The sequence below is a fragment of the Zeus faber genome (genome assembly GCF_960531495.2).
Source record: "Zeus faber genome assembly, chromosome: 3".
NCBI classification, from domain to species: Eukaryota; Metazoa; Chordata; class Actinopteri; order Zeiformes; family Zeidae; genus Zeus; species Zeus faber.
In genome coordinates this window covers 15,463,184-15,489,019 of record NC_137190.1, presented here as the reverse complement: position 1 = coordinate 15,489,019, position 25,836 = coordinate 15,463,184, and the positions used below count along the sequence as shown (strand labels likewise).

At 44.3% G+C, this 25,836-nt stretch overlaps 2 protein-coding genes across 2 annotated transcripts; one reads left to right on the top strand and one right to left on the bottom strand.

The window, feature by feature from the left end:
* Positions 1–1,133: 1,133 nt before the first annotated feature.
* abcb10 (ATP-binding cassette, sub-family B (MDR/TAP), member 10) lies at positions 1,134–9,030 on the bottom strand (the record flags this gene model as incomplete). Its single annotated transcript, XM_079997129.1, has 14 exons — positions 8,339–9,030; positions 7,664–7,870; positions 7,208–7,410; positions 6,486–6,620; positions 5,972–6,118; positions 5,075–5,210; positions 4,726–4,821; positions 4,146–4,355; positions 3,950–4,029; positions 2,278–2,458; positions 1,943–1,986; positions 1,618–1,652; positions 1,419–1,477; positions 1,134–1,327 (listed from the first exon to the last, which is right to left on the bottom strand). The coding sequence occupies exons 1-14, from the start codon at positions 8,751–8,753 to the stop codon at positions 1,134–1,136; spliced, it is 2,142 nt and encodes a 713-aa protein (XP_079853255.1). The 5' UTR covers positions 8,754–9,030.
* Positions 9,031–10,791: 1,761 nt separating this feature from the next.
* Positions 10,792–24,584, top strand: urb2 (URB2 ribosome biogenesis homolog; the record flags this gene model as incomplete). Its single annotated transcript, XM_079997237.1, has 11 exons — positions 10,792–10,917; positions 11,584–11,760; positions 12,013–13,157; positions 13,315–13,453; positions 13,907–16,526; positions 16,679–16,839; positions 17,019–17,129; positions 19,155–19,397; positions 22,491–22,587; positions 22,773–22,906; positions 23,802–24,584. The coding sequence occupies 11 exons, from the start codon at positions 10,792–10,794 to the stop codon at positions 23,997–23,999; spliced, it is 5,151 nt and encodes a 1,716-aa protein (XP_079853363.1). The 3' UTR covers positions 24,000–24,584.
* Between the last annotated feature and the right edge of the window lie 1,252 nt (positions 24,585–25,836).

Below are 25,836 nucleotides of genomic sequence, written 5' to 3'. Positions count from 1 at the left end.
ACATACTGTATAAAAGACTGAAAAAAATGAATGAATTTACCAGATGGAAAAACCCCAAATCAAGGATTTTCAACATTAAACCAACAACTTGGAGATGGCAAGGGAGCAAGACTCTTGCGCAACAGATACCAGTGTTAGATTAGGGAGTCCATCAAAATCCAGAAATAGGGCCAGTTGACAGAAAGCCAGGATGAGGGAGCCAAATATCAACCCCACACCTAGAATACCAATCTGCCAAAGCTGCCAGGCAACATGAGCTGCAGGGAGGCAGACTTAGGGTCACCTGGCGGGATACGTCACTTCAACAACTGTGAAACCTCCTGAAGAAGGCTGTCGAGCACAGGCCAAAACAGTCAAAGGTCAATTTTTTTCTTAGTCTTTCGATACAAAAAAAAAAAAAAAGAGGATATTTAGCAGGGTTGTACATATGCCACGTTGGACTATTTTTAGTGTGAACAAAAATAAATATGTGATGCCAAACCATAACATTCAATGCAATTCCTGCATTATAGTCACTGTGATACTGTGCCTGGGGCTTTTTCGTTTCGTCGGGACAACTGGCAGAGTAGGTTAACTATCAGATAGTGCAACTATGGACACCACACAAAGGACTCTCTTCAAGACGTTCAAATGTATGTCACATGATAAACATGTTGATAGGTAGCTTATGGTCCAAACTTGACTAGTAGTCGCTGCAAGTTCTAGTAATCAATTTACCATCATATATATGTTCTTCACTTGTTGAATTTCACTTTTACTATTTCCCTCTGGCTCGGAGTGTATAATTTTTTTTTTAAAGCAAACACCTTATGGAAACTGACTGGTCAATCCTTTGTGGTAGTTTCCAACAAAGACCGGTGTGATGCTGGTTACTTCATCAGTGGTACAGACAAGTGAAGTGAGAAGTAGGCCAAGACTACCCCATAGAGTCCTTTTTCTCCTCCCGCTCTTTAATGTTTCTTCTCCTCGAAAACAAAAAAGGCCTTTTCTTTTCTCAATTGTGACCCACCTCCTCACTTTGTCCTCCATCTACCTCTTTTCATTGAGTTGACAATCCTTCTCAAACCCCTTTCTCAGGTTCCCCTCCCCCCTCGCCTCCTCTCCTCCCTCGCCTCCTCTCCTCCCTCGCCTCCTCATCTCAGCGCCTGTTTCTGTTCTTCCTGAAGGAAAGCCTGTTTCTCCATCAGCTTCCTGAACAGTCCCTGCCTGTTGCCGAGCAGCTCCGTGTGCCTTCCGCACTCCACTATGTGGCGCTGGTCCAGCACGGCCACCGCATCAGCGTTCTGGATGGTGGAGAGGCGGTGGGCAATGATCACCACCGTCCGGCCTTTGGAAAAGGAGGGACAAAAGGAAATCACAGCAACTCTGGTCGAGGGGAATGAAAGTATGAAAGAGGTGATTTCCTCCCTTCGACTTACCTTCCATCAGACGCTCCAAGGCCTCTTGGACCAGGAACTCATTCTCCGAATCCAACGCACTGAGGAGAGGTTTGTAAATGGGATTTTATGTCCATGACCACAATATTTTAAAACAAGCATTGAATAACCCCCTGCCCCCGCCCCAACTAATGCTTAACTACTCAGAATTAAGTCTGACGTAGCTGTCCCTCTTACCCACCTGGTAGCCTCATCTAAAAGTAGGATCTTTGGGTTCTGAGGAGAAAAAAAAAAAAAAAGCAGGAACGTTTTGATCATACAGTATATGTTATCATTTCAGATTTAACCAAACAATTTAATTCTGAATACAGTTCCTCAAATTTTTAATCTTACACTGGCTTTTGTCTTTCGGATCAATAACCAGAGCAGATGTTTTTATGTTTGTCCGCGCTTTAGCAAGATCCACTTTTAACGGTACCCAGCCCAGTAAGACGACTTCTGCGCAGTGAAAAGTGCGATCAAACCAGGGTTTGTCTGGTAGTGTGACAGTAAATGGCTGGTGTTACCTTCAGCACAGCTCTAGCAATGGCTATCCTCTGTTTCTGACCCCCTGGACAGAGAGACAAGATGTTGACTTCAATACAAAACAGCACAAAAATATTTCTAAAAAATCACATTGAAACAACGCACCTCCTTTAGAATAGGTTACATTATATTCACATCCAGCACAGATCCAAATACACAGTACCCTTTTTTGTTTTTTCTCTTTAAATGTATAGTTATCAATAGCAACTTCAGCCATTAATTTTTCGCTTACAGGAAGGTCACAGGTGGAGATGCAATATTTCAGTGCAGAGAGGTGTTGAATGTTCTGAAAGAGTTATTGGAATGTGCCTCCCACCTGACAGCAGCACTCCCTTCTCCCCCACCACTGTGTCAAAGCCTTTAGGGAAAGCCTGTATGAACTCATAAGCGTTAGCCACTCTGGCTGCCCTGTAGACGTCCTCTGCGGCCACTGCGTCCGGGTCCACCGCACCGTATGCGATGTTATCTCTGATGGAGCAAGAGAACAGCACTGGCTCCTGGCGGGACGTAAAGGAAAGGGAAGCCATGAAGTCAGAGAGACGGAATAATACATCATTTTTTATGTGGTCAACCTTTTTAAGTATCAACACAAGATGGAGGCGACAGGCGGGAGATTTCAGACAGGCCTCCAAAGCAGTTTACAAAATCTTCATTGTGTGTACTTCTCACAAGCCAGCAGTAGAAGATCTTAGGGCTCTTGTTGGAATGTAGGCCGGTCCTAAAACTATAAAAGCTTTGAATGGGGCTTTAGAGGACTTTAAAATCGCTTCTAAAAGGATACTGGGAGCAATTTTGGTCAAGGTAACTCCCAGGTTACAGATAAGTATGGAAGGGGCAGTCGGGAGACCTGATTGGTCCCGAGATAAACGTTCTAAAACTTCGATGGGTAACTTGACTTATCCTGTCCTCAAGAAAAACAAAACCGGGCGAAGTCAATCATTCATGGAGGCCCCAACAATAGTTAACCTTCAGGCTAACTTTCAGTCAAAGTTGACTCTTCTTTCAGGTTGGCCTATGAAAGTAAAAAAAATCATCCTTGTCCCACAGTGATGTGTGGTCCCACAACAATGTGGTGGCAGACTTATCTCACATTGGGAGGTGTAGTATATTAGCGTATACAGTACCATTAAAGCAACTTTTGGTATTTAGCGCCCCTACAGTTTCTGAGTGCAACTGCACTTTGACATTGCTGTTGTAAAACTTGGTCCGAAAATAATTTATTTTACCAGACAAAGTTTAACCTTATCGGTCACGTTTCAATAACACTATGTTACAAACGCAAATATAACGTACACCTAGGTTACAGCGCCGCTTGCACGGACCTTGCTGCTCCCCGGAGCCGCAGGGAGAGAGGGCGCGTGGGGAGGGACGGGGGCCCCCTGCTACCGGTAAAGGTACCAGATGTGCTCGGCTTGGCAGATCGGCTCACACGCGTAAGTCAGAGGGTGAAACAAACCCTGTGACGCAATGACAGTGAGGCCCGGCACGCGTGGCTGAGGTACGGTGCTGGGTGCAGCACTGCCGTGTCTCATCCAAGCCGCCGGGGGGTTGGGCGGCTACATTTTGTATGAGCATTATTATCGGACATTTTGACCGGCAAGTTTATAATTTATGTTTTTTATTTTTATTTTTGATAAATTTTTCCAAGCAAAAAACCTTTACTGTAATTACCTGGGCCAAACATCAAGCAAGTACATGTACAGTAGTGCCGCAAAGCGTAACACACTTTTCCACTTGCCGAACACAGAAGTTACATCGTACAAGAACAGACGTTCGGGGGGTGGGTTGGAATGAAAGAGGTGCCATTCCCCATATTACAAGTCAGTGTACCATCAAAATGATTTTTGAAGCTGTTATTTTAAGGTAAAAAAAGCTACATAGTGTTGCTTTAACACTGTATCTATCAAAAGGTACCTAGTTATAATTAATGCCATCTGGTGGCTGTTGTGTATAGTTATTTAAAGGCTATCTCAAAACATTTACTTTACCTGACTGACAGTTCCAATGTGACTTCTCAGCCAATAGGGATTTAGACTCCTCACATCTTCCCCATCTATGGTGATGTGACCTGAAGGAGGAGAGGGAGGGGACCTTATCCTCAGGGCTTTGACTTACATGTAATTAAAGCATTAGGAAACGTCGAAAGAGGGACCATAAAAACAAAGAACACTCTTTGACCCTTACCAGCATCTGGGTCATAGAGCCTGAGCAACAGAGACACCAGGGTGGATTTCCCTGAGCCGCTGGATCCCACCACAGCCATGACAGAACCAGCTGGTACCAGAAGGTTGAGGTTGTGGAAGATGGGAGCCTCCTTACGGGTGGGGTAGGAGAAGGAGACGTCGCAGAACTCCAGACGGCCATTCAACCGCTCTGGCGGAATGACTAGGCCCTCTGCGAAGAAGGAGAGAGGGAGGAAGAGAGTCGATCATAATGTAAATAAGGTAAGGTTACTGCAAACACCCTTATTTAAACAAGAGAGTAAATCCACAAGTCAAAGTCTAGATTTAAAATAAATCAACAGTAGCATGTTAAATATGTTGAAGGAAGAAAATTTCTGGAGAATTACAAACAGCACTGCATGGATTAGGAATCCAAACGAACAGCGGTCTGCATGAGAAGAAAACTCTTATGTCTTGCTCAGTATCACCTTAAGAATGTTTCTGACGTTACACTCTACAGAGAACCTAACACAACCTCAGGAACGACAGTGCAGTTTTGAGGCATAATTCAAAAGGAAAAAAATAAATAAAAATGTACTGACCGTTTAAAGGGAACTCAGGTTTTCGATCCATCAGCTCCCATAGTCTGGTGCCTGCTCCAAAACCCTTCATGAGCTCAGAGTAGAAGGTACTTAGACCTAATGCATCGGATTTCACGAGAAATTGAACCATACATTTAGAGATCAAATTCAGTAAGACCAATAAAAAAATATAGAAATGTAAACATGAAAAAAATGGTATAAAATATATCAGTATGGAATGCATGTTTATTAAAGTATATTTGGCTCTAATGATGTATGTACATGTATGTGTATAATTTGTTTGTGTGTGTGTGTGTGTGTGTGTGTGTGTGTGTGTGTGTGTGTGTGTGTGTATGTGTCTGTGTGCTACCTGCAATGCTGACGCCCACCCAGAAAGTGTACATGAGGAAGCAGGAGAGCTCTCCCACTGTCAAATGCTGGGTAGCCATCAGCAGACCCCCTTTGTACAGCACCGACAGTATCATTACATTCCCACTCAGACCTGTCTGACACACAAACACACAGAGGCAAAACAACACGTTAACGCCGGACCTGGCTCAGTTCCGACTAGTCTTTATGGAGGTTACGATCAGGTATTTCTAGTTACACAAGGAAGTTAAACCGTGTTAAAGTTAGAGCATTGGATTGTGGCCCTATAGTCTTCATCTGGAGCCGGAAGAAGCGTTGCCAGGGCGAACCAGATGCCAAAGTCTCACCAGACCGGGATATATTCATCTGGCAGCAGACATCCCGTTTATATCTCCTAATAATGGCCGAAATCTTCATGCAGTCTATCTACACTAACCTGTCGCTCCCGATACAGTATCACAGGATATAGATACAATACAAATGTAAGGTAGAGACTCGATGTGATGTACTCTTGATTTATCCAACATTATGAACAAATACATATTTTAGTTTGTTTTCTTTTTCATAAGTATTCTGAGGTGCAGCACAGCAAAACAACTTCATATGGAGGTTGGTTTAGTGCAGCTGCGTACAGTATGGCAAAATAGCGATAGTTGAGAAGCCTGATACAGTGCACTTTAAAGCAGAACTAACTTCTTGGAACTTTGCATCACCAGCAGGCCACAGACGTACCAGAACCTTTGTAACACTGGCAACCGAAGATGCAATAAACGGTCACTCCTGTCACACACACACACACACACACACACACACACACACACACACACACACACACACACACACACACACACACACACACACACACACACACACACACACACACACACACACGACTTACTGCTCCAAAAAATCCAGCTCTGAGCAGAGCCTCCTTTCTCGCCAGGCTGAGGACATGGTCGGTCTTCTGTGTGTATCTGTTCACCTCTGATAGTTCTTTACCAAAGGCCCTGACTGTTCGCATGTTACTGATACGCTCCTCCGCCAACTGGGACAACACACAAGAACATTATGCAATTAAGGAGTAAAAAACTTTTTTTTTTTTTTTTTTTTTTTAAATGGCAGATCATTTCCTCCACTTTGCCTGCACTCTGCGTGAAGGGCTTTTTAACCTAATGACCCCAAATCTTTACATCTTCGTTTACTGGACTTCATTTAATCTGTTGACCAATGTTAGATATCATCTATTAAAGAAAAAAAAAAAAGAAGATATGTCTGCACAGACTTTCATGCCATAATCATGTTTTTTTTTTAATTGTCATACCCACAAATACTGTCCAATCAGGTCATTCTGTTGAGCATTTTACTAGTACTGTCCGACTCCCTGCTGCTTTTTTGAATGTGTGGCCTGGTACCTGCGTGGCCTCTGCCAGTGCATCTTGTGTGCGTTTGGAGATAGCGCGCAGGTATCGGCCGTAGACCACAGCGAGTCCGGCCATGGGAGGCACAACCAACAAAACAAATGCTGCTAGAGTCGGAGAGACATAGAACTGAAAGGAAAGAGGGTGAGACAGAGAATTTGTTGTAAATCAGAGATGTCTCGACACGGGAACAGATGTGTTAAGAAGAATGGGCGAACTGAAAGATCAGCAGAGAAAGGAAATTAAAACAAAAAGACAAATTAAATTCAAGAAACAACAAAGTAGAATTTAGATTACTTTATTATTTTATTTTTTTAAATTTGTTTTAGTTTACTATTTGGTGTACTGTCCCTGAGCAAACATTTATTTGGAATGACAGTTATTCTAATGACTGGTTCGGATATGCATAGCACACAATTTAAATTTGTTTTTTTATACCTGCTTCGCACCCGGAGAACCAGGTTATACAACCCTATCGAGAGACATTTACCCTGAAAGAGTGTATTTGAAGAAAGAAGGAAACCCTACCAGCTATAAAGACACAACACTGTTACTGATCCTGCAGACTAACCTCAATCAAAAGGGAGCAAGGAAAAGAGTCTGTCCTGAAATTACATCAAGGACGATGCTATTTTATCTTTCTTTAGGGATCCGAGGTGAAAACACTCAGACACCACCTTTCAAATACAGCAAGGGGCAAATCTACCCTCTCTTACCATCATGCTGACACCAGCAGCTGCCTGGGCAGCAGCTCTCAGACCGTCTGACAGGTTGTCTGTGATGGAGCGGCCGACCAATGTGGTGTCGGCAGAGAGGCGGTTGATGAGCTCCCCCGTACGAGATCGGTCAAAGAAGGCCACTTCCTGTCTCAGGATGGAAGAAAATAGAGAAGCTCGGAGATTCCGAACGATCTGTTGGCCTGGACAGGGATGAAGACAGAAGTCTATTATTAGTTTAAGACATAGAATCCATAAAAGTTTCTCGCTTACTCCTGTTGTTCATAGTCTGCTGACTTGGTTTGAAACAGTAGTCTGGCTGTTATTATGATCTGCTGTATCTGTCTGTGGGAAGGTTGTTCATAACTTAGTTTGGTACAAGGTCAGGTGTGTGTTTTTTTTGTTGTTTTTTTACAGATCCTAACTATCATACATGTGCAGCTAGTTTCATCTCACCTGAGGTCTGCATGAGGTAAACTCTGGCTGCATTGGCAGCTCCACCGCAGAGGAACACTCCCGTCAACATAATACACAATGATGTCAGGGAAGCCGCCATCGCGTCAGCGTCTGTTCCAGTGGTGTATATGGTGTCGATAACTCGACCCAGGAAAAACGGAGCTGACATGGTCACTGCACTAGAAGCAGCCAGGAAGCCAACTGCAGCTGGCATGGATAAAAGGAAGAAAAAAAAGAGTTTCAAAATACCACGAGGCAAAGATACAAGCCCTACTCGGGTAATAGCTATCTTTGACTAACTGGAAGTTGTGGTTTACAGTGTGAAACCCACGCTCAAAAAAATGGTTGCGGTTAGCACCGCTGCCTCACAGCTCCAGTTTCCTCCCGCCCTAAAGACATGCATGTCAGGGTTAGACACCCCTGCCGACGCCCCTGACCAAGCCATTGGATCTGGGCCTGGAGTTGGTCCCTTGGCGCTGTGCTGTGGCTGACCACTGCCCATGGGAATCAATAAAGCATATGTCCTTCTGAATATGTACAGTGGGGAAATACACAAGGACTGTATAGATTGGGACACAATTGCGTGACCATAAGTGAGATGGCATGTGGGATATGCTTGATAAGAGATGGGCAGGAAAGCATCAAGGCCGTGGGGGCATCAGAAGGGAGCTTTACCTGCCAGGCTCACCCGCTCAGGATGAGCCAGTTGCAGAATTCTTTTCACATCTTCCAACGGGACGGTTTTCGACGTTTGGTCCCCATCTTCTTCCGGCTTCTTCAGACCGGTTCTTTTCTGCGCGTCCACCGCAGAGCTGCTGTACGCCACACATGTGTGGGTGACGTTCCGTGGCAGTGTGAGGGAACGGTGTGTCCTCTTACAACCTGGAGAGAAAACTCCGAGTGAGTAGTACGGCAGCACTGACACGCCGGCCCTGTGGCCGAATAGAAGACGGTCCAGCGGCTTTCTTCCGGTGGTCGCGCTCTTCGGGCTCTGGCCGATCTCCAGCACCAGACACCTGGGAACACCGGAGTGGACCAGCTTGCGTTTTAACAACTGCATGCATCTGGACATGTCTACTAGAAGTCCCATTGTCCGTTGCCGACGATCGGTCGGGTCCACAAAACACACGGGGCGGTTTTAAATACGGCGGCACCGGTCGTCATGAAAACAGCCGTTTCTGAAACAGGGAAGTCCAGTGAACGCGGAGCGTCCCCGCGGTCACACACATGCTGGGGGAGAAACCAGTAACCACAGCTACCGATGGGAACCAAGTATCTGTCTGGCGAACACGCCCCAAAAACAGGCGGGCCGCGGTTACATGGTTTGGTTTCGACAGTTATTGTCACTTCTATCTGTGTCTGACAGTCGACATTTCTCCCGTATCCCCAGGGTATCTCTTATCGCCACCGCCAGCCCGCCTGTCACTATCACCTGCCGGTCGATCGATAGCTGGCCAGCCCGGGCAACCGCGCGCTGACGACACGAAATTATCTCGGACCAGCTGAAAGATCCCGGTGCAGTAAATAGAAACACGGAGAAGGCGCGGCTGAGGGAGAGGGCGAAAAGAAAAGGTGACCCCGGTGGAGATGTGCGGAAACCAAGAACCACTCGCCCTATGGCACCAATGGCTGACAGAAGCAAACTTCAGCAGGCATGACTAATAGACCGCTGATCACTAACGCGAAACGGTTCGAGGAGGGGGTTTGACGGCTCATTACCTTCGAGACCTTTATCGCCCGTTCGGACGAATGTGAATGTTTCCCGCGAACCTTAAAACAGGAAAAAAAAAAACCCAAATAACTAAATAAATTGAAATACACCAGTTATTTTGATTATTATTGTGGCTTCATCTATTTGATCAACGCTCGGCTGCTTTCGCCTGCTCCCAAAGGGAAGAGGCGGCGGTTCAGAGGTCACTGACTTCTACTTGCCAGCCACACGTGTATGTTTGCGGTCAGCGGCAGGTTCGTATTGTGTTAACGCCGCCATCGGATCTTCTCGTAATCCAAAATGTGTACAAACCTCCCTCTGCTGTGGGATTCGTGTTTGCGTACAGACGCTGAACGGGCTTCGGCGCTATCTCAGTTAGCTCGGCTAATGTGAGCAGCTCTCCATGTGATTTTGTCGAGAGCTGTAACATATTTTCTTTTTCGCTGCCATCGTGCCATCTGCATTATTATGATCGCACACGACTGCTTTATAATATCTCTATTTACTTCAGCCTAACTGTACGCCTGTGTACATACGTGGTATTTTCTAAAATGTCATCTTACTTTCTCATCTTTCTCTTGACTAAGACCGTTTTCTGCTTTCACTCCCGAATCCCCCCCTGTGGATCAATAAAAATACAGTAGCTGCACAGTACACTAGTAAATACATTAGGCGCAATAATAACAATATTTGTAATATATTAATATAAATATTATGTGCAACATTATAGAGATGTTAAATTTCTAACCGGATTTCCATGGTTTTACTAAATATATATATATATTTTTGTCAGTTATATTGGCTTTAATGTACGCGATTCGGTTACTCCACATTCCCATAGGATGCAAAGCCAACACGCCACTATCCAGCGTTTGGAATAAGTAACCAGACTTTTTACTTGAGTAAAATTACTAATCGCCTGACACAAAGTTACTCTAGTGGAAACGCCACATTTACTTTTCCACTTAAGCAAAAGTATATAATGACTTTATCTAAAATGTACTTAGTCTTAAAAGGGAAAGTACTTGTCATATCCAGTGCCCCGACATATCAGAGCCTGAAATTCATCATAAAGTGATACTGTAGCTTTCAGTACCCATGCATATCCTGATTACAATTTACAAAGAATAGTATAGGTGGTGTCATTGTACTATATAAGAATATTCAAAGACAAACATAAAACCGGATTTATTTTATTGGTGTATAAAAAGGCTCCTAAAATAAATATACTGATACTTGAAATATTTACACAAGTACAGTAACAAAGTACAGTGCGTGTGCATTGTCACATTCCATCCCTGACACTACCTCCATGCTCAATATATGTTGATCTTTCAATCTTTTCAATTTTTTCCTTTGCCCCCGATGTTGCGTACTCCCATCCATTCTCCCCGGTCGAATCCAGACAGCAGCAGCGATGGCTGCCATCTACTCAGGCATCCACTTGAAGTTGAAGAGTTCTGGGACTTCATGGGAGGACAAGCTGAAGCTAGCGCGTTTTGCCTGGATCTCTTCCCAGTGCCTGTTGCCGAACAAGGAACAGGTAATGCTCTGGCTATTAGCTGTAGGAAATTGGTGTAGTTTATTTACATTATAATTCTATTTTCCTATTATAATCAAAGTGCTTCTTTGTTCTGAAGCAGCAGTAATTCCAATGCCTTCATTTCTATGTGTGTTTAATGGTGGTTCTTTATTCCGTATTCCAGTTTTTATTCAGTTTGCTGACACGAGGATGAACTAAGCCTTATTTAATGACAGTGGGCCAAAATCTTTTACAGCAATGAAAAATGCAACATGGATTACAATTGTGAAAAGTTAAATATACAATGGTAAAATATAACTGCAGGTTTGTGTATTAATTTCATGCAGTCAAGATACTATAGTAGCTAGATAACAAACTCATGGTTTTCAAACATGAATACAGATGTAAAATCATAGGTTCATAGGGGAGAGAGAGAGAGAACTTGCCTCAAAATAATCAAGTTTTCAATATCAATTTACCCATTGGTTTACTTTCATTATTGTTTGATTCTTTTGGCCCTATGTTATTCCCACACATTTGGTAAAAAAATGTATACTGAAATTAACAGCAATAGGCATGACCATGATGTGGATACAGGGGTGGATCTCAATTTGCTCACATAATTTAAATGTAGTTAGGACACAAAATATCTATCCAGCCAAGAGTCTTTATTTTTTCCCCCTAAAGGTGTTATTGGATTGGTCCACTCATGCGTTGACTGGATTCTACAGTAAGAAGGTGGAGTTCTCGCAGACTGTTCTGGAAGGACTATGGTGTTACCTTGATGATTTGCTCAACAGCAGGAAGCTTCACTCCCTCCTGAGCCAAGGCAAAACCATCACCCTCAAGCTCAATGTGGCACAGGTGAAATTAGCACAATGCTGTGAGCAAAACGAAATGCTGACTTAAAAACTGTAATGGCTATAAGGAAATTTATATTTTTTTACTTTTACTTGTTAAAGCGTGAAAAAATATTTTATGCACACACCAGCAAATCATTGCCACAAAACGACCTTCTGGTAAATCTGCCTTCCCAATTGAGGGAGAAGAATCTTGTGTGACTGGTGGTGGAGTGTTGATGCATCGTTGCCTATTGTTTTCTCTTTATGTCTATAGGTGCTGCTTGAGCGTCTCCAGGAGTGTGTGTGTGATGGCGTTGGGCTGTCTGTAAGCGTCACCACCCTGCTGAGTGTCTTTAAAGGCATTCTCTCTTCTCCGACCCTCTCATCCATCTTCACCACCAAATATGAGCTCACGGCAGAGCTCTTGTCCAAGTTTTACTCTTTAGCCTGCCATAGACTTCAGCATAGGGAGTCATTCGTTGGCCCTCCCCCCGACCATGCTCTTGAACCAATCACAGAATCGGTTACATCGGAAGATGAACTCATGGACAGGTCTCTACAAAGTCATCCAACAACAAATTTCAACATCGGAGAGTCTCGCCATTCAAGTGTTTCTCGCGATCAGCCATCGACAAAGCCGAACACGTGTCAATCCCAGCCACTGGAAGACCCTCAATCAGGTCATATTTTTGATGTTTTACTCCAGGTGTTGTCATGTTATTTGTCGGTTCAACGCCAACAAGCAAATCCAAACAGAGTCTTTACTGTAGTGATGAACCAACTGTTCCAGCCTACAGTCCTAATGAGACACCTGCTGACGACCGGGGAACAACACACATCCATGCGTTTAAGGCAGCAGCTGAGCAGAGACATCCGAATCAAGATTGACTCCATCCTCCAGTTAGCTCTCTTTCCTTCTGAGCTCCTAACCTCTTACAAGGAGGAGCTCTTCCCACCGAAGGCGGATTCTGGGAAACGTGGGGCAAAGGGCCTCCTAAGGCCAGTCCATACCTTACTGTGCAAACTCAGTGCCTGCGGATTCTGCGAGCTGTCCGTACATTACTCTGTGAAGTCAAATGCCTTATCTTTGCTATTTAAGCTATATTTGGAAAGCTATGGGAGAGGCGGGGGAGGAGAGCAGCAAGAACAGAGGATGGCGTGTTTCCATTTTCTCACCAAACTGGTACCTGCCCTGGACTTGAATGTAGACAGTTCTTCCTCCTCAGTCTCCAGCTCATCTGCCAACTCATCCAAACCACAGAGTTGGAGCTTGGCGCTGCTAGGCTTGGAGGCCCTGCTCAGTCAGGCTCTGTCGGCTGATATTTATAATGTAGCAGCAGACAAGATCAAGCACAAAGAGGTCCAACTCCACTTTTACAGAGCACTAGTCCAAATACTCTTCAACCACGCCCAGCCAAGGTAATTTATATTTATATTTATATTTGGAACGATCTCTCATGTCTTCTCAGTGAAGAAAAACAAAAAACAAAAGACTATATTTTCAGGAGTGAAGATGCATCGTATCATGTATATCAAACCTCTGGCAGTGTTCTTACATCTCTGTCTTTTCCCCCAGCATCCCAGCATGGTATCGCTGTTTGAAAGTGCTGTTGGGTCTGAACCATTTGATTTTAGAACCAGACCTGGACCAGCTGTTGTCATTGGCCTGGGTCGATTCAGATTGCATGGAATCCAGGGTTCAGCGGGCGAGACAGGTTCGAATCTAGTTAATGAATAGCAATTCATGTTGCTTTTGTCACACTCGAAAGGCTTCCCACAACAATAGCTTGAACATTAAACTAAGTCTTATTTATAATGGTAAATAAATCATTTAATTGTCACGTGACGCCATAGATAGTACCATACTTACCATACTATAAACACCAAAATATAGATATCGAAATTCATACAAACAAAGCTTTATGATTCCAATTCCCCGAAATTACATTTAATTCAGCATTTGAATATTCGCATCAAATTTGGATATTGAATTAATTTTTAGAAGCACTGATTTGCTTATTCAATTTTAATGTTGATTTTCCTCCTTACTTATCAAGCCAAAATTAGGCCTATATCAACACAAATTTGTAATTGTTATATAGAAGTTCAAAATGATGAAGCTGAAGAATTTAGCTCTCACTATAAAATCATTCTCCCTCTCTCAACAGCTGTTGGTGTGTCATTTGCTCGAGACATACACCAAACTCCGACAGTTACCTCGCCTCTTCTCTGAGCTCCTGTCTATTGTTTGTCGGCCCGCCTCAGACGACCTTCGACCCCTCCTGCTGACTGATGAACTTTGTGCTTCCATTAAGACCTGTGTCCTTGACACACCTCCCACTCAGGCCCTGGAGATCTGCTCTTTGGTGTTGGAAAGCATCAGGCTGTACATTCTGCCTGAACTCGAAAAGGAGAGCGGACATGAGAAGACAGACACAAGTGGAGATGGTGAACAGATGGAGATTGATAGACATTACAAAAGAAAAAATACCAAAGAAAAGATGGACCAAGATAATGGAATAAGTGCTCAGGAAAGGGATAGAAGTGATTCATCCTTAAAGCTTGTCTCCCACAGCCAGCTCCTTCATACTGTGTTGTTCAGTCTAAAAACAATAGATAATGCCTCCCCTGTCCCTTTAGTGAGACAGACAAGCAGCATAATGGAGGAGATGGGGCACATTGTTAAAGCTCTTCTCCAGCTGGTCACATCAGAAACAATGCCTCAAATTGTAGGCCTGGACGGCAGCTTCAAGACCTCGGAAAAAAAATTGGGCCACGCAAAAGCAACAAATCCTTCAGGCCAAAACAAGGACGCATGCGCCCCGTGGAAAGAAAAGTGCTTGGAAGCCTCTCTCCTTCTCAGGTACACCTGTGTGGAGGTGGACTCTCTCTTCTTTTTACACTGCGGCAAATACACATCTCTAGAGTCCCTGCAGGCCCTCGGTCCAAGAAGGACGAACGACCACGCCTCAGACAATGCCTCGGTTCTGGCACACATAGAAGCTCTTCTTTCAGGGGAGATATTGCCAGCCAGATTCCTGCCCTTTCTCATTGAGCCCTCCTGTAATCCAAAGAGCTGCTGGCTGCTCAAGCTCCTCATCTTGCAGCAACTGAAGAAAGTGTTGTTGGACACCCACCTGCTTTCCGATCCTAAAACTGCAGCGGCACTGAGCAGGGCGGCAAACTTCATTATAGCTAAAGACGAGCTTCTGGTCAGTTTGGATCAAGAGCAGGAGGCCGACGGGCAAGCGGAGAGCGCCAGTCCAAGCTCCTACCATGCCCAGCACTGGTACCTTGTCACATCCAGTTTGCCTTTGATCGCTCCCTATCTGACTCAGGAAGACGTAGGCTGCGTGGCAGAAGTTCTTGTCAGTTCACTGCTCAACAGAAACACTGATGGAAATACAGACTGGCTTCCCGTCTTTCGGCAAAGCTGCCGGTCTGTCTCTGCCATATCTTCACAGCTCCTAGAAAGCCCGTTGTTTGTCGAGTTGCCCTCACTGTACTCTACCACCGTTCAGTCGGTCACTGGAAGGATTTTGGGAGTACTTTTGTCATCGGGTGTGTCCCAGGTCTGCCCGGCGCTTCGGGTGTTCCAGGATATGATGTCGAAGAAGAAAAGCACAGATAACCGATGGAACAAAGACGCCAACCAAGCCTTTGCGGATGTGAAGTTAAAGACTTTGGTTGAGGAGATACTGAGATCTTCTCAGGCAGTGTTGTTGTCAGACGCACACATACGGGAACTGTTGAACCTAGTCCACATAGCTGCAAACCTGAACCCTGATGGAATTAACCCTGAGGATCTCTCCTGTCTCTTCCTGCTTCTGTTGTTCATTCTCACCTCCAGTCGACCAGAGAGGGCACCTGGCACTCCAGCCAACCCGGGGGATCACATACCTTTTCTAGAAAAGCTGCTCAGACTTATGACTTGTCTTGTGGAAGGTAGCAACTTCCCAAATGTTCTCAAACTGATCCATGGCAGTAGTCTCCTCCAGGCCGTTGTGTCTTCCATCCTCACAAGGAGCAGCAAGGAGAGATTTTGCTGCACGGACGACGGCAACTGGTGTGACGTGGTCAGATCTGTTCAGGCCTTTATCAAATCCCTAGTCCAGTTGATCATAATCAGAAATAGCAGCGTTCGGCTCAACCTGGAGCAGTTTACATCCTATCTCACCAGTATTAAAATTGCAGGGAGACAACCGGGGGCCATTACGTCCCACAATACGGGTAAGATATCTGGTTTAGGTACGCCAGAGCCTCTTCACCTGCTACTGGCATCACTGACCTCTTTCTCAGAGGCAATGACCTCCCACCTTGGAAGAGGTAAACCTTTGGATGAAACTTTGACGCAGATGATAGCCAGAACCACTGCCGCACTGGGACCAGCCATCGAAACCATTGTAAAACCCCAGAGTGTGAACGCTCCGGTCGACGAGGGACCAGGTGTTCTCGGCCAAGTGTTTTTAGTAAAAGTTGTTACCGTCATGCTGCAGTGTGAGCTATCAACCCTCCCAGTTGAGGGTGTTGATACCCAGAGTGGTTCCCACCCCGTCTTAAGCCGCATGACCTTGTATCGCACCTTCTGCCAGAAGATCCTCAAAGAGATAAGCTCTGCCCCGAGGCCCAAGGACTTCCTGGTTCCCGCTGTCAACTTCATGTTAGCATTCTACTCTACGGTGAAGCGGATCGAAGGGGAGAGAAAGGAGGGAGAAGATGAAAAAAAAGGACGAGAAGTGGACGAGCTGTACACTGAAATCCTTCAGAAAGCGTACAGACTATTTGCAGGTACAGGACATATTTAGTAGTAAACATGTCTTTTAGTCCTCTCACGGTCCACAGTGATATTTTCGCTCTATATGCATCTCACTGTAGTCAATAGCTTTATCTCTATCCCTGCACAATGTTTTAATGTATGTGTATTTCTCCAATAATTGCAGCTGATTGGCTGTCGTTGAGCGATCTTAATGAGCTGGAGGTGGCTGTGGGGGAGCTCCTACGCCAACTGCTGGAGAGGAGTACCACAGGGCAGTTCAACCTGCTGCTGCTGCTGATCAGAGAGGGACTAGACGTTAGCAAACTGAGAGCTGGAAACAACAGGGTAAGACCAGAATACAGCAAATATAATCATCTGTCTATGGAAAGCCACGATCTGATAAGTGTCTGCTTCACCTAAAAGCCATTTATATTTCCCCTGAAGATTTTATTTCTAAATATATTCAAAAAAATGTTATCGTAAATAATGACTTTGTTTCACTGTTTTTTATCCCTATTTGCTAGGAGGTTTTATCTGCAGTTACCATCACAAAACTTCTGTCCCTTTGTCCTTTACCCGAGGCCTGCGCTACAGCTCTATGGCTCATTGCACCACAGATCATATCTGCGATGGTGGTAAGAAAATACACATACGCACATTCAAAAACAAATACATGTAGGTGGTTAATATTAAGGTTATTTTCCCTACTGGCCTTGCTTCCAAAACAAACATAACCATTCTTAGAAAAGAGATAACATAAAATATCTGATGTAAAAACAGTTCAGTCCCCAGTTATCCCATTGTTAAATTTGAATTGAACAAAGTTCACCATTCTGCTCCCTCCCCTCTCACCCTGGCGCATGTAGTGGTACATACATGGGAATTTTTTGATTTTGAGATAGTTCCCTAGTGAATTCAATTGACAAGTTTTGCCCACAGCGCCCCCCCCCCCCATGCAGGTTTAAAGGTAATCATTATCCAGCCCTTCGGATACAGTAGCATCAATGATTCCACAGAGTCAGCAGCAATTTGCTGACGATGCAACATGATATAATCTGCAAGTCTTCGAAACACATTGTTGTTTGTCACTTTGATTTGTTACCAGCACACTATACCTTTGTCGCTATCAATAATTTCTGCCATTTCCTTATCTTCTCTCTCTTGCCCTTACTGTGTTTTACTTCCTCAGATACTAGTTAGTGTCATGCAACGATTTCTCTTTGTCTCTACCTATATTTTGTAGTGTCTTGCATATAGTAGAGATGTTGCGATTGATTCCACAAGTGTTTTCCTTGTTTTACCCCATAGGAGACATTTATTTTAAATGACAACTGTAACAACCAAGCCATGGAGACAGAATAATGCAACTATACTATAGGATTGTACAATGGACCTCATACTATGAATGTTTCAACTTTATTTCTCAGATATCACATTTACTCTGGTATCTTAAATGGTGCAAAGTACTAGAATTCCTCATTGGTCATTGCCGAGAGCTGAGAGATAAGAGAGTTTGTGCTGGTTACAAGAAGATGCATTATTCGTTATTATTATCATTTTTTTAACCCATGCTGTGAGCGTGCTTGGCATACGACAAATTTGTATGTCGTAGAGTATTTGGGCCATTGAGTTAGTCTGCAAGTGGAGTTCGACTTCTCAATCTGCAATGCAACTCTTTATTCATTCTTAAATCATCAAGAACTGGTTGCGATAACTGTCCTGTGAATGACCCTTGCGATGACAAGAGATATAACTTTTTGTTTCACAAAACCACCACCAATCTCCTCTTTGGAGAATGATTTGATCATGTTTTGGTCTTTAAACAACTAATCAAATCCAAGAGGGGGAGAATCACCACGGGTGAACATCTACATGGAAAAACGTAAACATAGAAACATCAGACGACAACATGTATCAACAAAACAGAGTTAATTAAGTCCAGGAGAACTGGAACAGCAATTGGGCACGTGGCCTCTTCCTGGGATAGCTAAGGCAGTAAATGAGGGAGAAAAGGAGGGGGCGGGCGTTCAGGAGGGCGTTCGGGGGAGTGTTCAAAGCAGGTGCTGCTGGTGTGTGTGTGCCAGTGATGTGGTTGACTTGTGCCAATTAGTTGTGGTGTATGAGGGAAGCAGTGGAAAAGGCCCCGCAGCCACTCCTGAATCCCCCCAACCCCAGGTGCAGGCATAAGAGGCAAGTGCAGAACAGGGGCCGTGGACCCCAGGCACGGCCCACAGGCCCGGAGCCAGGTCCCCCATCAACAAACCGACACCCTGCCAGAACCGCCCGCTCTGTGGGTGAGCCGGCATGGCCACCAACGCCCCGTAAAAGGGCGAGATCCGCTATACCCCAACTGGCCAGATGCCCCACCTGGCCACCAGCCCCAAGTCTTTTTTTTTTCAAAAATGATAAACACTTAAAAATGTTCAAATGTTCATCCTGGAGAGCTTCATTCCCATCGAATGTTTGTTCCTCACAAAAAATGTATTGGTTTTACCCCTTCTAGAACCCTGACCCTCCAATACAACCAAGACAACATCTCCATTATCACCTTTGTGTTAATGTCTTGTTTTGTTTTTGTATAAAAATGTGTGTGTGTGAAATGTATGTGTGGGTGTGTTTGCTATGTCCCACTGTTAACTTTCTGTAACTTTGTATTCTAGTTCATAGTGCGGTCTTCTAGCCAGGAACTTGCGCTGACACTTCCCCTTACGGTGCCCACGATAACATCGATAACGTCACTGCTGCGCCAGGGGGAGGGGCTGATCTCCAACCCCCATCATGTGACCCTGATCCTGGGAGCTCTTCAGCTGGTTCCCCTGGACCATCTGACCCCCTCGGTCTACCAAGCCACCTTCCTAGCTGTGCACGAGGCACTGTTTGCTATCATCAACTGTCACCTGAAGGTATGGATCAAAAACCAGCGAGATGGGTTGGAGGCTGACTGAGCTGGTAAAGGGTTTGGGGGAAAACAGTTACAATACTGCATTTCTGCAAAATTACATTGCAGATCCACTAGATTTTGATTGTGAATTAGAGCTATTCTTTGTTTTCTGAGCAATTGTAATGTATAACAGTTGCAAGCACAATGGGCTTGGCATGGGGGGGGGGGGGGGGTTCAACTTTTGTGTTTTGTTTAAATTGTTCAGTGAAAACGTCATGGTTGTTTTATTATTTTAGGGTTTAGGCTTTATTTATTTATTTATTTATTTTCAATCCAATTGATGGATCAAAGTGAAATAAGTTTTTTGGGTCTCTTCCCTCCAGAATAGCGAAGCATTTAGCTGGCTTGGTCCAGATGAGGCTTCTAGTGATACAGCCCTGCTGCTACATCGTCTGAATTACAACCTCTCCATTGTCATGCTTCCTTCCAGCAAGAGTAGAGGGAGATGTCACTTTGACGTATACCCCTTGCCTCTGTCGCTGCTGATAGTTTACTTTATCATAGTTTGTGAAAGGAACTTGAGCCTCGGGTTCTACACCGATAATAGTTTCTATCAAATTGGGAAAGTGCAAAAAAACAACTTGATTTAGAGCCACGTTTTGAAAATTGCTGCAGCACAACTCCACTAAGGTACGAGGATTGAGAAGAAAAGACACTTTCTTTGAGCCAGTATCTACCAAAGCCCGCTGGATGCTTGAGGAGAATGCGGATCCGAACTAAAGGATATTAAAGCTTACCATCATATGTGTCCAGTATTGTGGAAAATCCTCGCATTTCCAAATTTTAACATTTTCCTGTTTATACGATTACGAAACATTTATGATGTGCCATGTGCATTTTCCAGGACTACTGAAGGTTGATTAAGGCATCAAACTTTCTGCTTCATAAAATATTACTAAGAATAGATATTTTCAAGGCAGGCACCTGTTTAGCATCTCTTTCATTGTGTAACCATCTGAAACACGTGTAGAGTCCTCTCCTGTCAGCAGCGATCCAGTTGGGAGGACCCTGGTACACAAAGGACATTGGGAGAAGAGGAGAGAGACGAGTTGGACAGCGATAGAAGGAGGCTTAGAGCGGAGGAAGGGAGGGAAGAGGGGCACTGTAATGGGGAGGTGGTGAGAGAAAAGGAGCACTGGATCAAAGTAAGGGACCAAAGGGGACAAAAAAAGATAAATGGATCAAGAAGTGTGGGCGTTGGAGTAACGGGCAAAATGCGCTGGTGCAAATTTCAGTCTGGGACAGATGGGAGCAAAGTGGAGTGAGCAGGAGAAAAGAATGGAGTGCACAAAACAGGAAAGGGAGGAGAGAGGGAGCAGATGTAGGTAAACTAGCTGACATAAAATGCAGGCTGGCATGGCATCGATGGAAACAATTACCTAGGTTTAACTAGCTTACATCACCCACAATCCCCTCTAAGTGTTTTCACCTGCTTGCCCCCCCCCCCTCCCTCCTGTGGAGGCACCGAATGGAGGAAAGATGGGTAAATCTGAATAATCTTCCAATGTTTTAGCCACTATCACAGTCTATTTAAGCTTTATATATATACACACACACTCTCCTCACAAAAAGTTAGGGATATTTGGCTTTCGGGTGAAATTTATGTAAAATGTAAAAAGTTCACAGCTTGACAACGACGTCTCATGCTGTTCACAAGTCGACGTATTGTCTGCTGAGGCATGGCACCCCTCTTCTTAAAGGGCGGCCCTCGGGTCATTGAGGTTGTGGGGTACAGAGTTACGAGCCTCTACACGGCGACTCAGCTGATACTATAGGTTTTCTATGCGATTCATGTCTGGAGAAAGTGTAGGCCACTCCATTTGAGGTACCCCAGTCTCCAGCGGCCGTTCCCTAATGATGCGACCTCCATGAGCTGGAGCACTGTCGTCCTTGAAGATGACGTTAGGCCTGTGTTGTTCATGCAGGGGCACAATGACTGGATTAATGAGGTTATTCAGGTAGTATGGGCTTGTCACTGTACCATTCACAAAGTGTAGGGCAGTTCTGTATTGACTAGACACACCTGCCCACACTGTAACACCACCACCACCAAAGGCTCGTCTGGTGACAACAGTGGCTGATGCATAGCGCTCTCCTTGACGTCTCCAACATCGTTGGCGGCCATCATTTCTGCTCAACGTGAATCGACTTTCATCAGAGAACAGCACTGAGGCCCACTGGTCCCTCGTCCAGCGTAAATGCTCCCTGGCCCGTGCAAGACGATGATGCCTGTGCCTGGTGTGGTGAGGTACCCTTGCAGGTCGTCTAGCACGCAGACCACACTGATGTAAGCGGTTTTGAATGGTCTGACGTGACACTTAGGTGCCTCTCACCTCCCTTAAATGTGCCTGGGGTTGAGTGGCATCATCATCTGGTTCCGCAGGGCACTGTTCACAATGAAGCGGTCATCAGAGTGGGATGTGGCCAAAGGACGTCCACTTCTATGCCTTTCTGTGACTCTTCCAGTGTCTCTGTATCTCTGTTGCAACTCGCTGATGACACTGTGAAACTCTAAGCTCAGTGGCCACTTCCCTCTGAGAACATCCTGTTTGAAGCCTCACAATGGCGAGGTACTGTTGATCAATTGTTAGAATACAATTGTTTAAATACCAATTCTAATTGAACCAGGAAATTTATTGGTCCATTCATGGATCAAACACCTGTTTTGAATTTTGCTGTTCAGCTTCTTGTTAGAAAACAGCAAGTTGTGCAAAAAGTACTGAAACATTGAACAGTTGGACATGTATTCAAAAGTTTAGAGAAGGTCAAATTAAGTTCACCTGTAAAGGTTATAGTGCATTTTAGGTTCATTCCAAAATTTCACCCAAAAGCCAAATATCCCTAACTTTTTGTGAGTAGTGTGTGTATATAAATTGCATAGATCACAAAATAACCCAGATGTACTTATTGAGTTGCAGCCCAACTTTATACAACTGCGCATTCAAAGTACTGTTCACTGGGCAGAACGAAATTGTATTATTATTATTATTAAAGTGTACATTTTTTTACCTTTATTCCTGAAAGACATCATGTCCTCTTGTCTGTGCTCATCCAGGTCATGTTGAGCGCAGCTCCATCATTTCTGAACATCTTCTACCGGCTCGTCGCCTCCGTCATGCATGAAGGTCGGCAAAAAGGAGACGGCGACGCAGGTGAAACCTTCATACCCACTTCAGGATATTTTTCCACCGTGTTATCTCGGGTTCGGTCTGTGATTAGGCCCTTTGTCACAAGGCCGGGGCTCAGCATGGCATTGCCCTGTGGGGAAACTTTTGTTATTGGACTCATTCCTGTCAATGTGAGTGAGTTGCACCCTCTCTTCACTACGTCCTTCAAGGCGCAGACGGCGACGTCTATCTCCAGTGCTCCAGACTCGTGGAGAGGATGTACTCCCACATCGCTGCCACCGCCAAAAGCTTCACCACGCTGGCCGTCTGCATGGTGGCTCAGTACGTAACAGAGCTGCAGAAGGTATCCAACGCACACACACACACACACACATAACTTGCCAAGATGAAAATTATTTTCCAAATGATTTTCCTTTCGGGCTGTGGTCGTATGCAGGTTTCTCCATATTTCGCTATTCCTTACAAGAAAAGCGACTTTAAAGATACTTCACATTGCCTCTCAGTTTTGTGGAGTATTTTGCCGTTAAAGCGGTGAGTCATGTGTGGTTAATTAACATATCGCCTCGACCTGCGACCAGTCTGTTAAATAATGACGCCGACCTTACTCAGCATTTTCCACCAAACGGTTACAGAGTGCACAAGCCAGAACGACGAAGGAAAACTAAGACCAAAAATGCAAATAGCCAGACTGACGAACAAACTTAGAAAAATGTTTGCATGGCGTGTCAACAGCCAAACGGAGACATGACACAGGCGAGCATATTTCCATTTAGTCGAATCAAAAAAAGAAAAAAAAGTGTTTAAACTGTGCCTTTAATAAGTCATTTGAAACTGCTGGACATCTTTGCAAGCTGGTTAGTCATTAAGGACTGTGACTGTAGGACCAAGTCTTAAACTAAACTGTCCATCCAGCTGCTGTGAAACCACGACCAAACAGTCGTTAGAAATGGTGGAAAAATACCTTCTGCTGCCAGCCTCTATATTTTGAGAATTAGCTAATAATAAATTATTTTCCGAGTAATAAACAAGGCAGACTGCTTTTAAACACCGTGACGAAGTAAAACAGTTAAAGGGAAATAGTGTCCAATACTGTCCTGCCGCTAGATAATTGAAGGCAACTGCAGCTTTGTACGACAAAGTGGTGAAAGCTTTTGCCGCCATTCCCCTCATCTACTGTTTTTTCCTTTTTCTGTCGTCGCCTGTTTTTGTCTTTTTTTCCCCCCCTCTTTGTTCTCCAGGTAACTCTGAGGCCAGACATCAAGCTTCATCTCACAGAAGGGATCTATCAAATAATGGACCTGTGCATCGAGAGGGATATCAAGTTCCTCACCGCTGGGCTACAGATGGGAGTCAGAGAAGTGTTTAATGAACTGTACGGCAGCTACGTCCACTACCACAAAGTGCAGAGGCAGGGAGAGGATAAATACACGGCTTAGGCTGTCCTGGCCTCGGTCCTGGTCTTTGGATACAAACGCTCATGTGGCTTAAAGGATTGAGTGGTGCATTCCTTTTTTATTAACTATCACTTCGTGATTTTCTTTGTCAGTTATTTCTGGTTTGAATCAACGTGTCATCAGAGTTGGGGAATTTGCGAGTCCCTGCTCTGCTCCGTGTTAATAAATTCAACCAGGAATGGTGTGCTCCAGTGTTTCTCAATCCGTGTCTCGAGTGAACCTTCCAAGCAAAACATTTTATTGTTGTTCAGACCTGAATAATGGAAGGAAATTGATGTGTTTTAAAAAAAAAAAGAAAAAAAAGGATAATAAGTTCAAATTAATAATCCAAAGCGGGGCAGAGTTTCTAAGCTGTTCCGTCGTTAACCTCCATTAAAATTTATCATTTAGTTTGAGTTGTTCCAAATGCATCATCACTTGTGTCATCCGCAGGGTCTTCAGGGAGCTAGAAATTATTTCAAATCTGTCTTACATGCCATCATGGCCAGAAAAAACACTGTGTGTTTCCTACTATCACTGTTACTAGCATCTTTTTAAAGAAGATAAAAGCTAGTTCGCTCTCACGCATGCTTTATACTTTACCCAGTTTTGCAATAAAATATTATTATTAAACCTCATTATCATTCTATTTTTTCCCCTCGTAATTAAGCCAGCTGTAAAGTGAGCACCCAGAGACTACAGAAGCAAAAGTGGCATTAAATAACCCTGGATTTCTGTTGAACAGTTGGGGATTTTTGAGGCATTGGGAAAAGTGAATAAAACACTCATTATATTTAATTCAATTTGAGTGTCTCCAGTGTTTAGACGACCTGACAGTCTTACTCCCCGCATGGTGGAAAAGTTCATTCTGAAGAGACAAATCTCTGCATTAATTCTGACGGTGGATTGTTGGGTTATTTTCAGCTCCTTAGTTTGTGTGTATCGTGCTTCTCTGCGATGACCTTATTTTACCCGCTGGAACGGCTTGTCACTGGGAAATCCCTGAAAACACAGAGCAGAGAACCTCAGCTGAGTTTCTAACAGCGCTCCATGGTAATATATTCACTCAGGGCTGCCACATTACGGGTCTCATCACCATTCCAATGCCTTGCAGAGTCTGATAACTTAACCAAACTTCTCTTTGCTCTATCTTGGAACTTCAAGGCAATCTGGAACTCTTTGAGACTTTTCTTTTTGAAAATTGTCTCTTCGACATGGATTTTCTTTTGCAGTGTTCCCTGTTAAAAGAACTTGGAGGAGGTTTCGGTTCCTATTTGAGTCACTTGAAGTCCCCTTGCGACAGAAGTGTGGACGTGACTAATACTACATTGGAACATGAAACCCAAACACCCTGATCTATAGAACATGTCTGTTCCTCAAACTCCCGTCTCTGGGATCAGGTGTTTGGTCTGTTCAGTCTTAGCTCCACCCTTGTTTAATTTGCTTGGGAAATATTGAAATTGCTGGACTTAAATATTTTTCTTAATGGCGGCTGCTTCTTAGGTTTGAACTGATATTTCTTTAATGGTGTTTGAGGCAGTCACAAGTGATTTTATCAATCTCACTGAATATTTGACCACATACGCATGGCAAAGTATATAGATCTAGTAGTGTAGTGCTTTCTAGTAGTAATGTCATTTTTTCTTTCTCAGAGACACGTCTGCTCTCCACTGCCGCTTCTCTGATGCCTGCCGAAAATAGAAAAGCAATGGTTTCCCCCATTGGAGAAACAACAACCTGTCAAACTCCCTGAAAATCACAAAACCAAGACCCAACAACTTGCCTTTCCTGTCCACTTACCTCACCTAGAGGGAGGAGTGTGGAACTACTAATTGACACC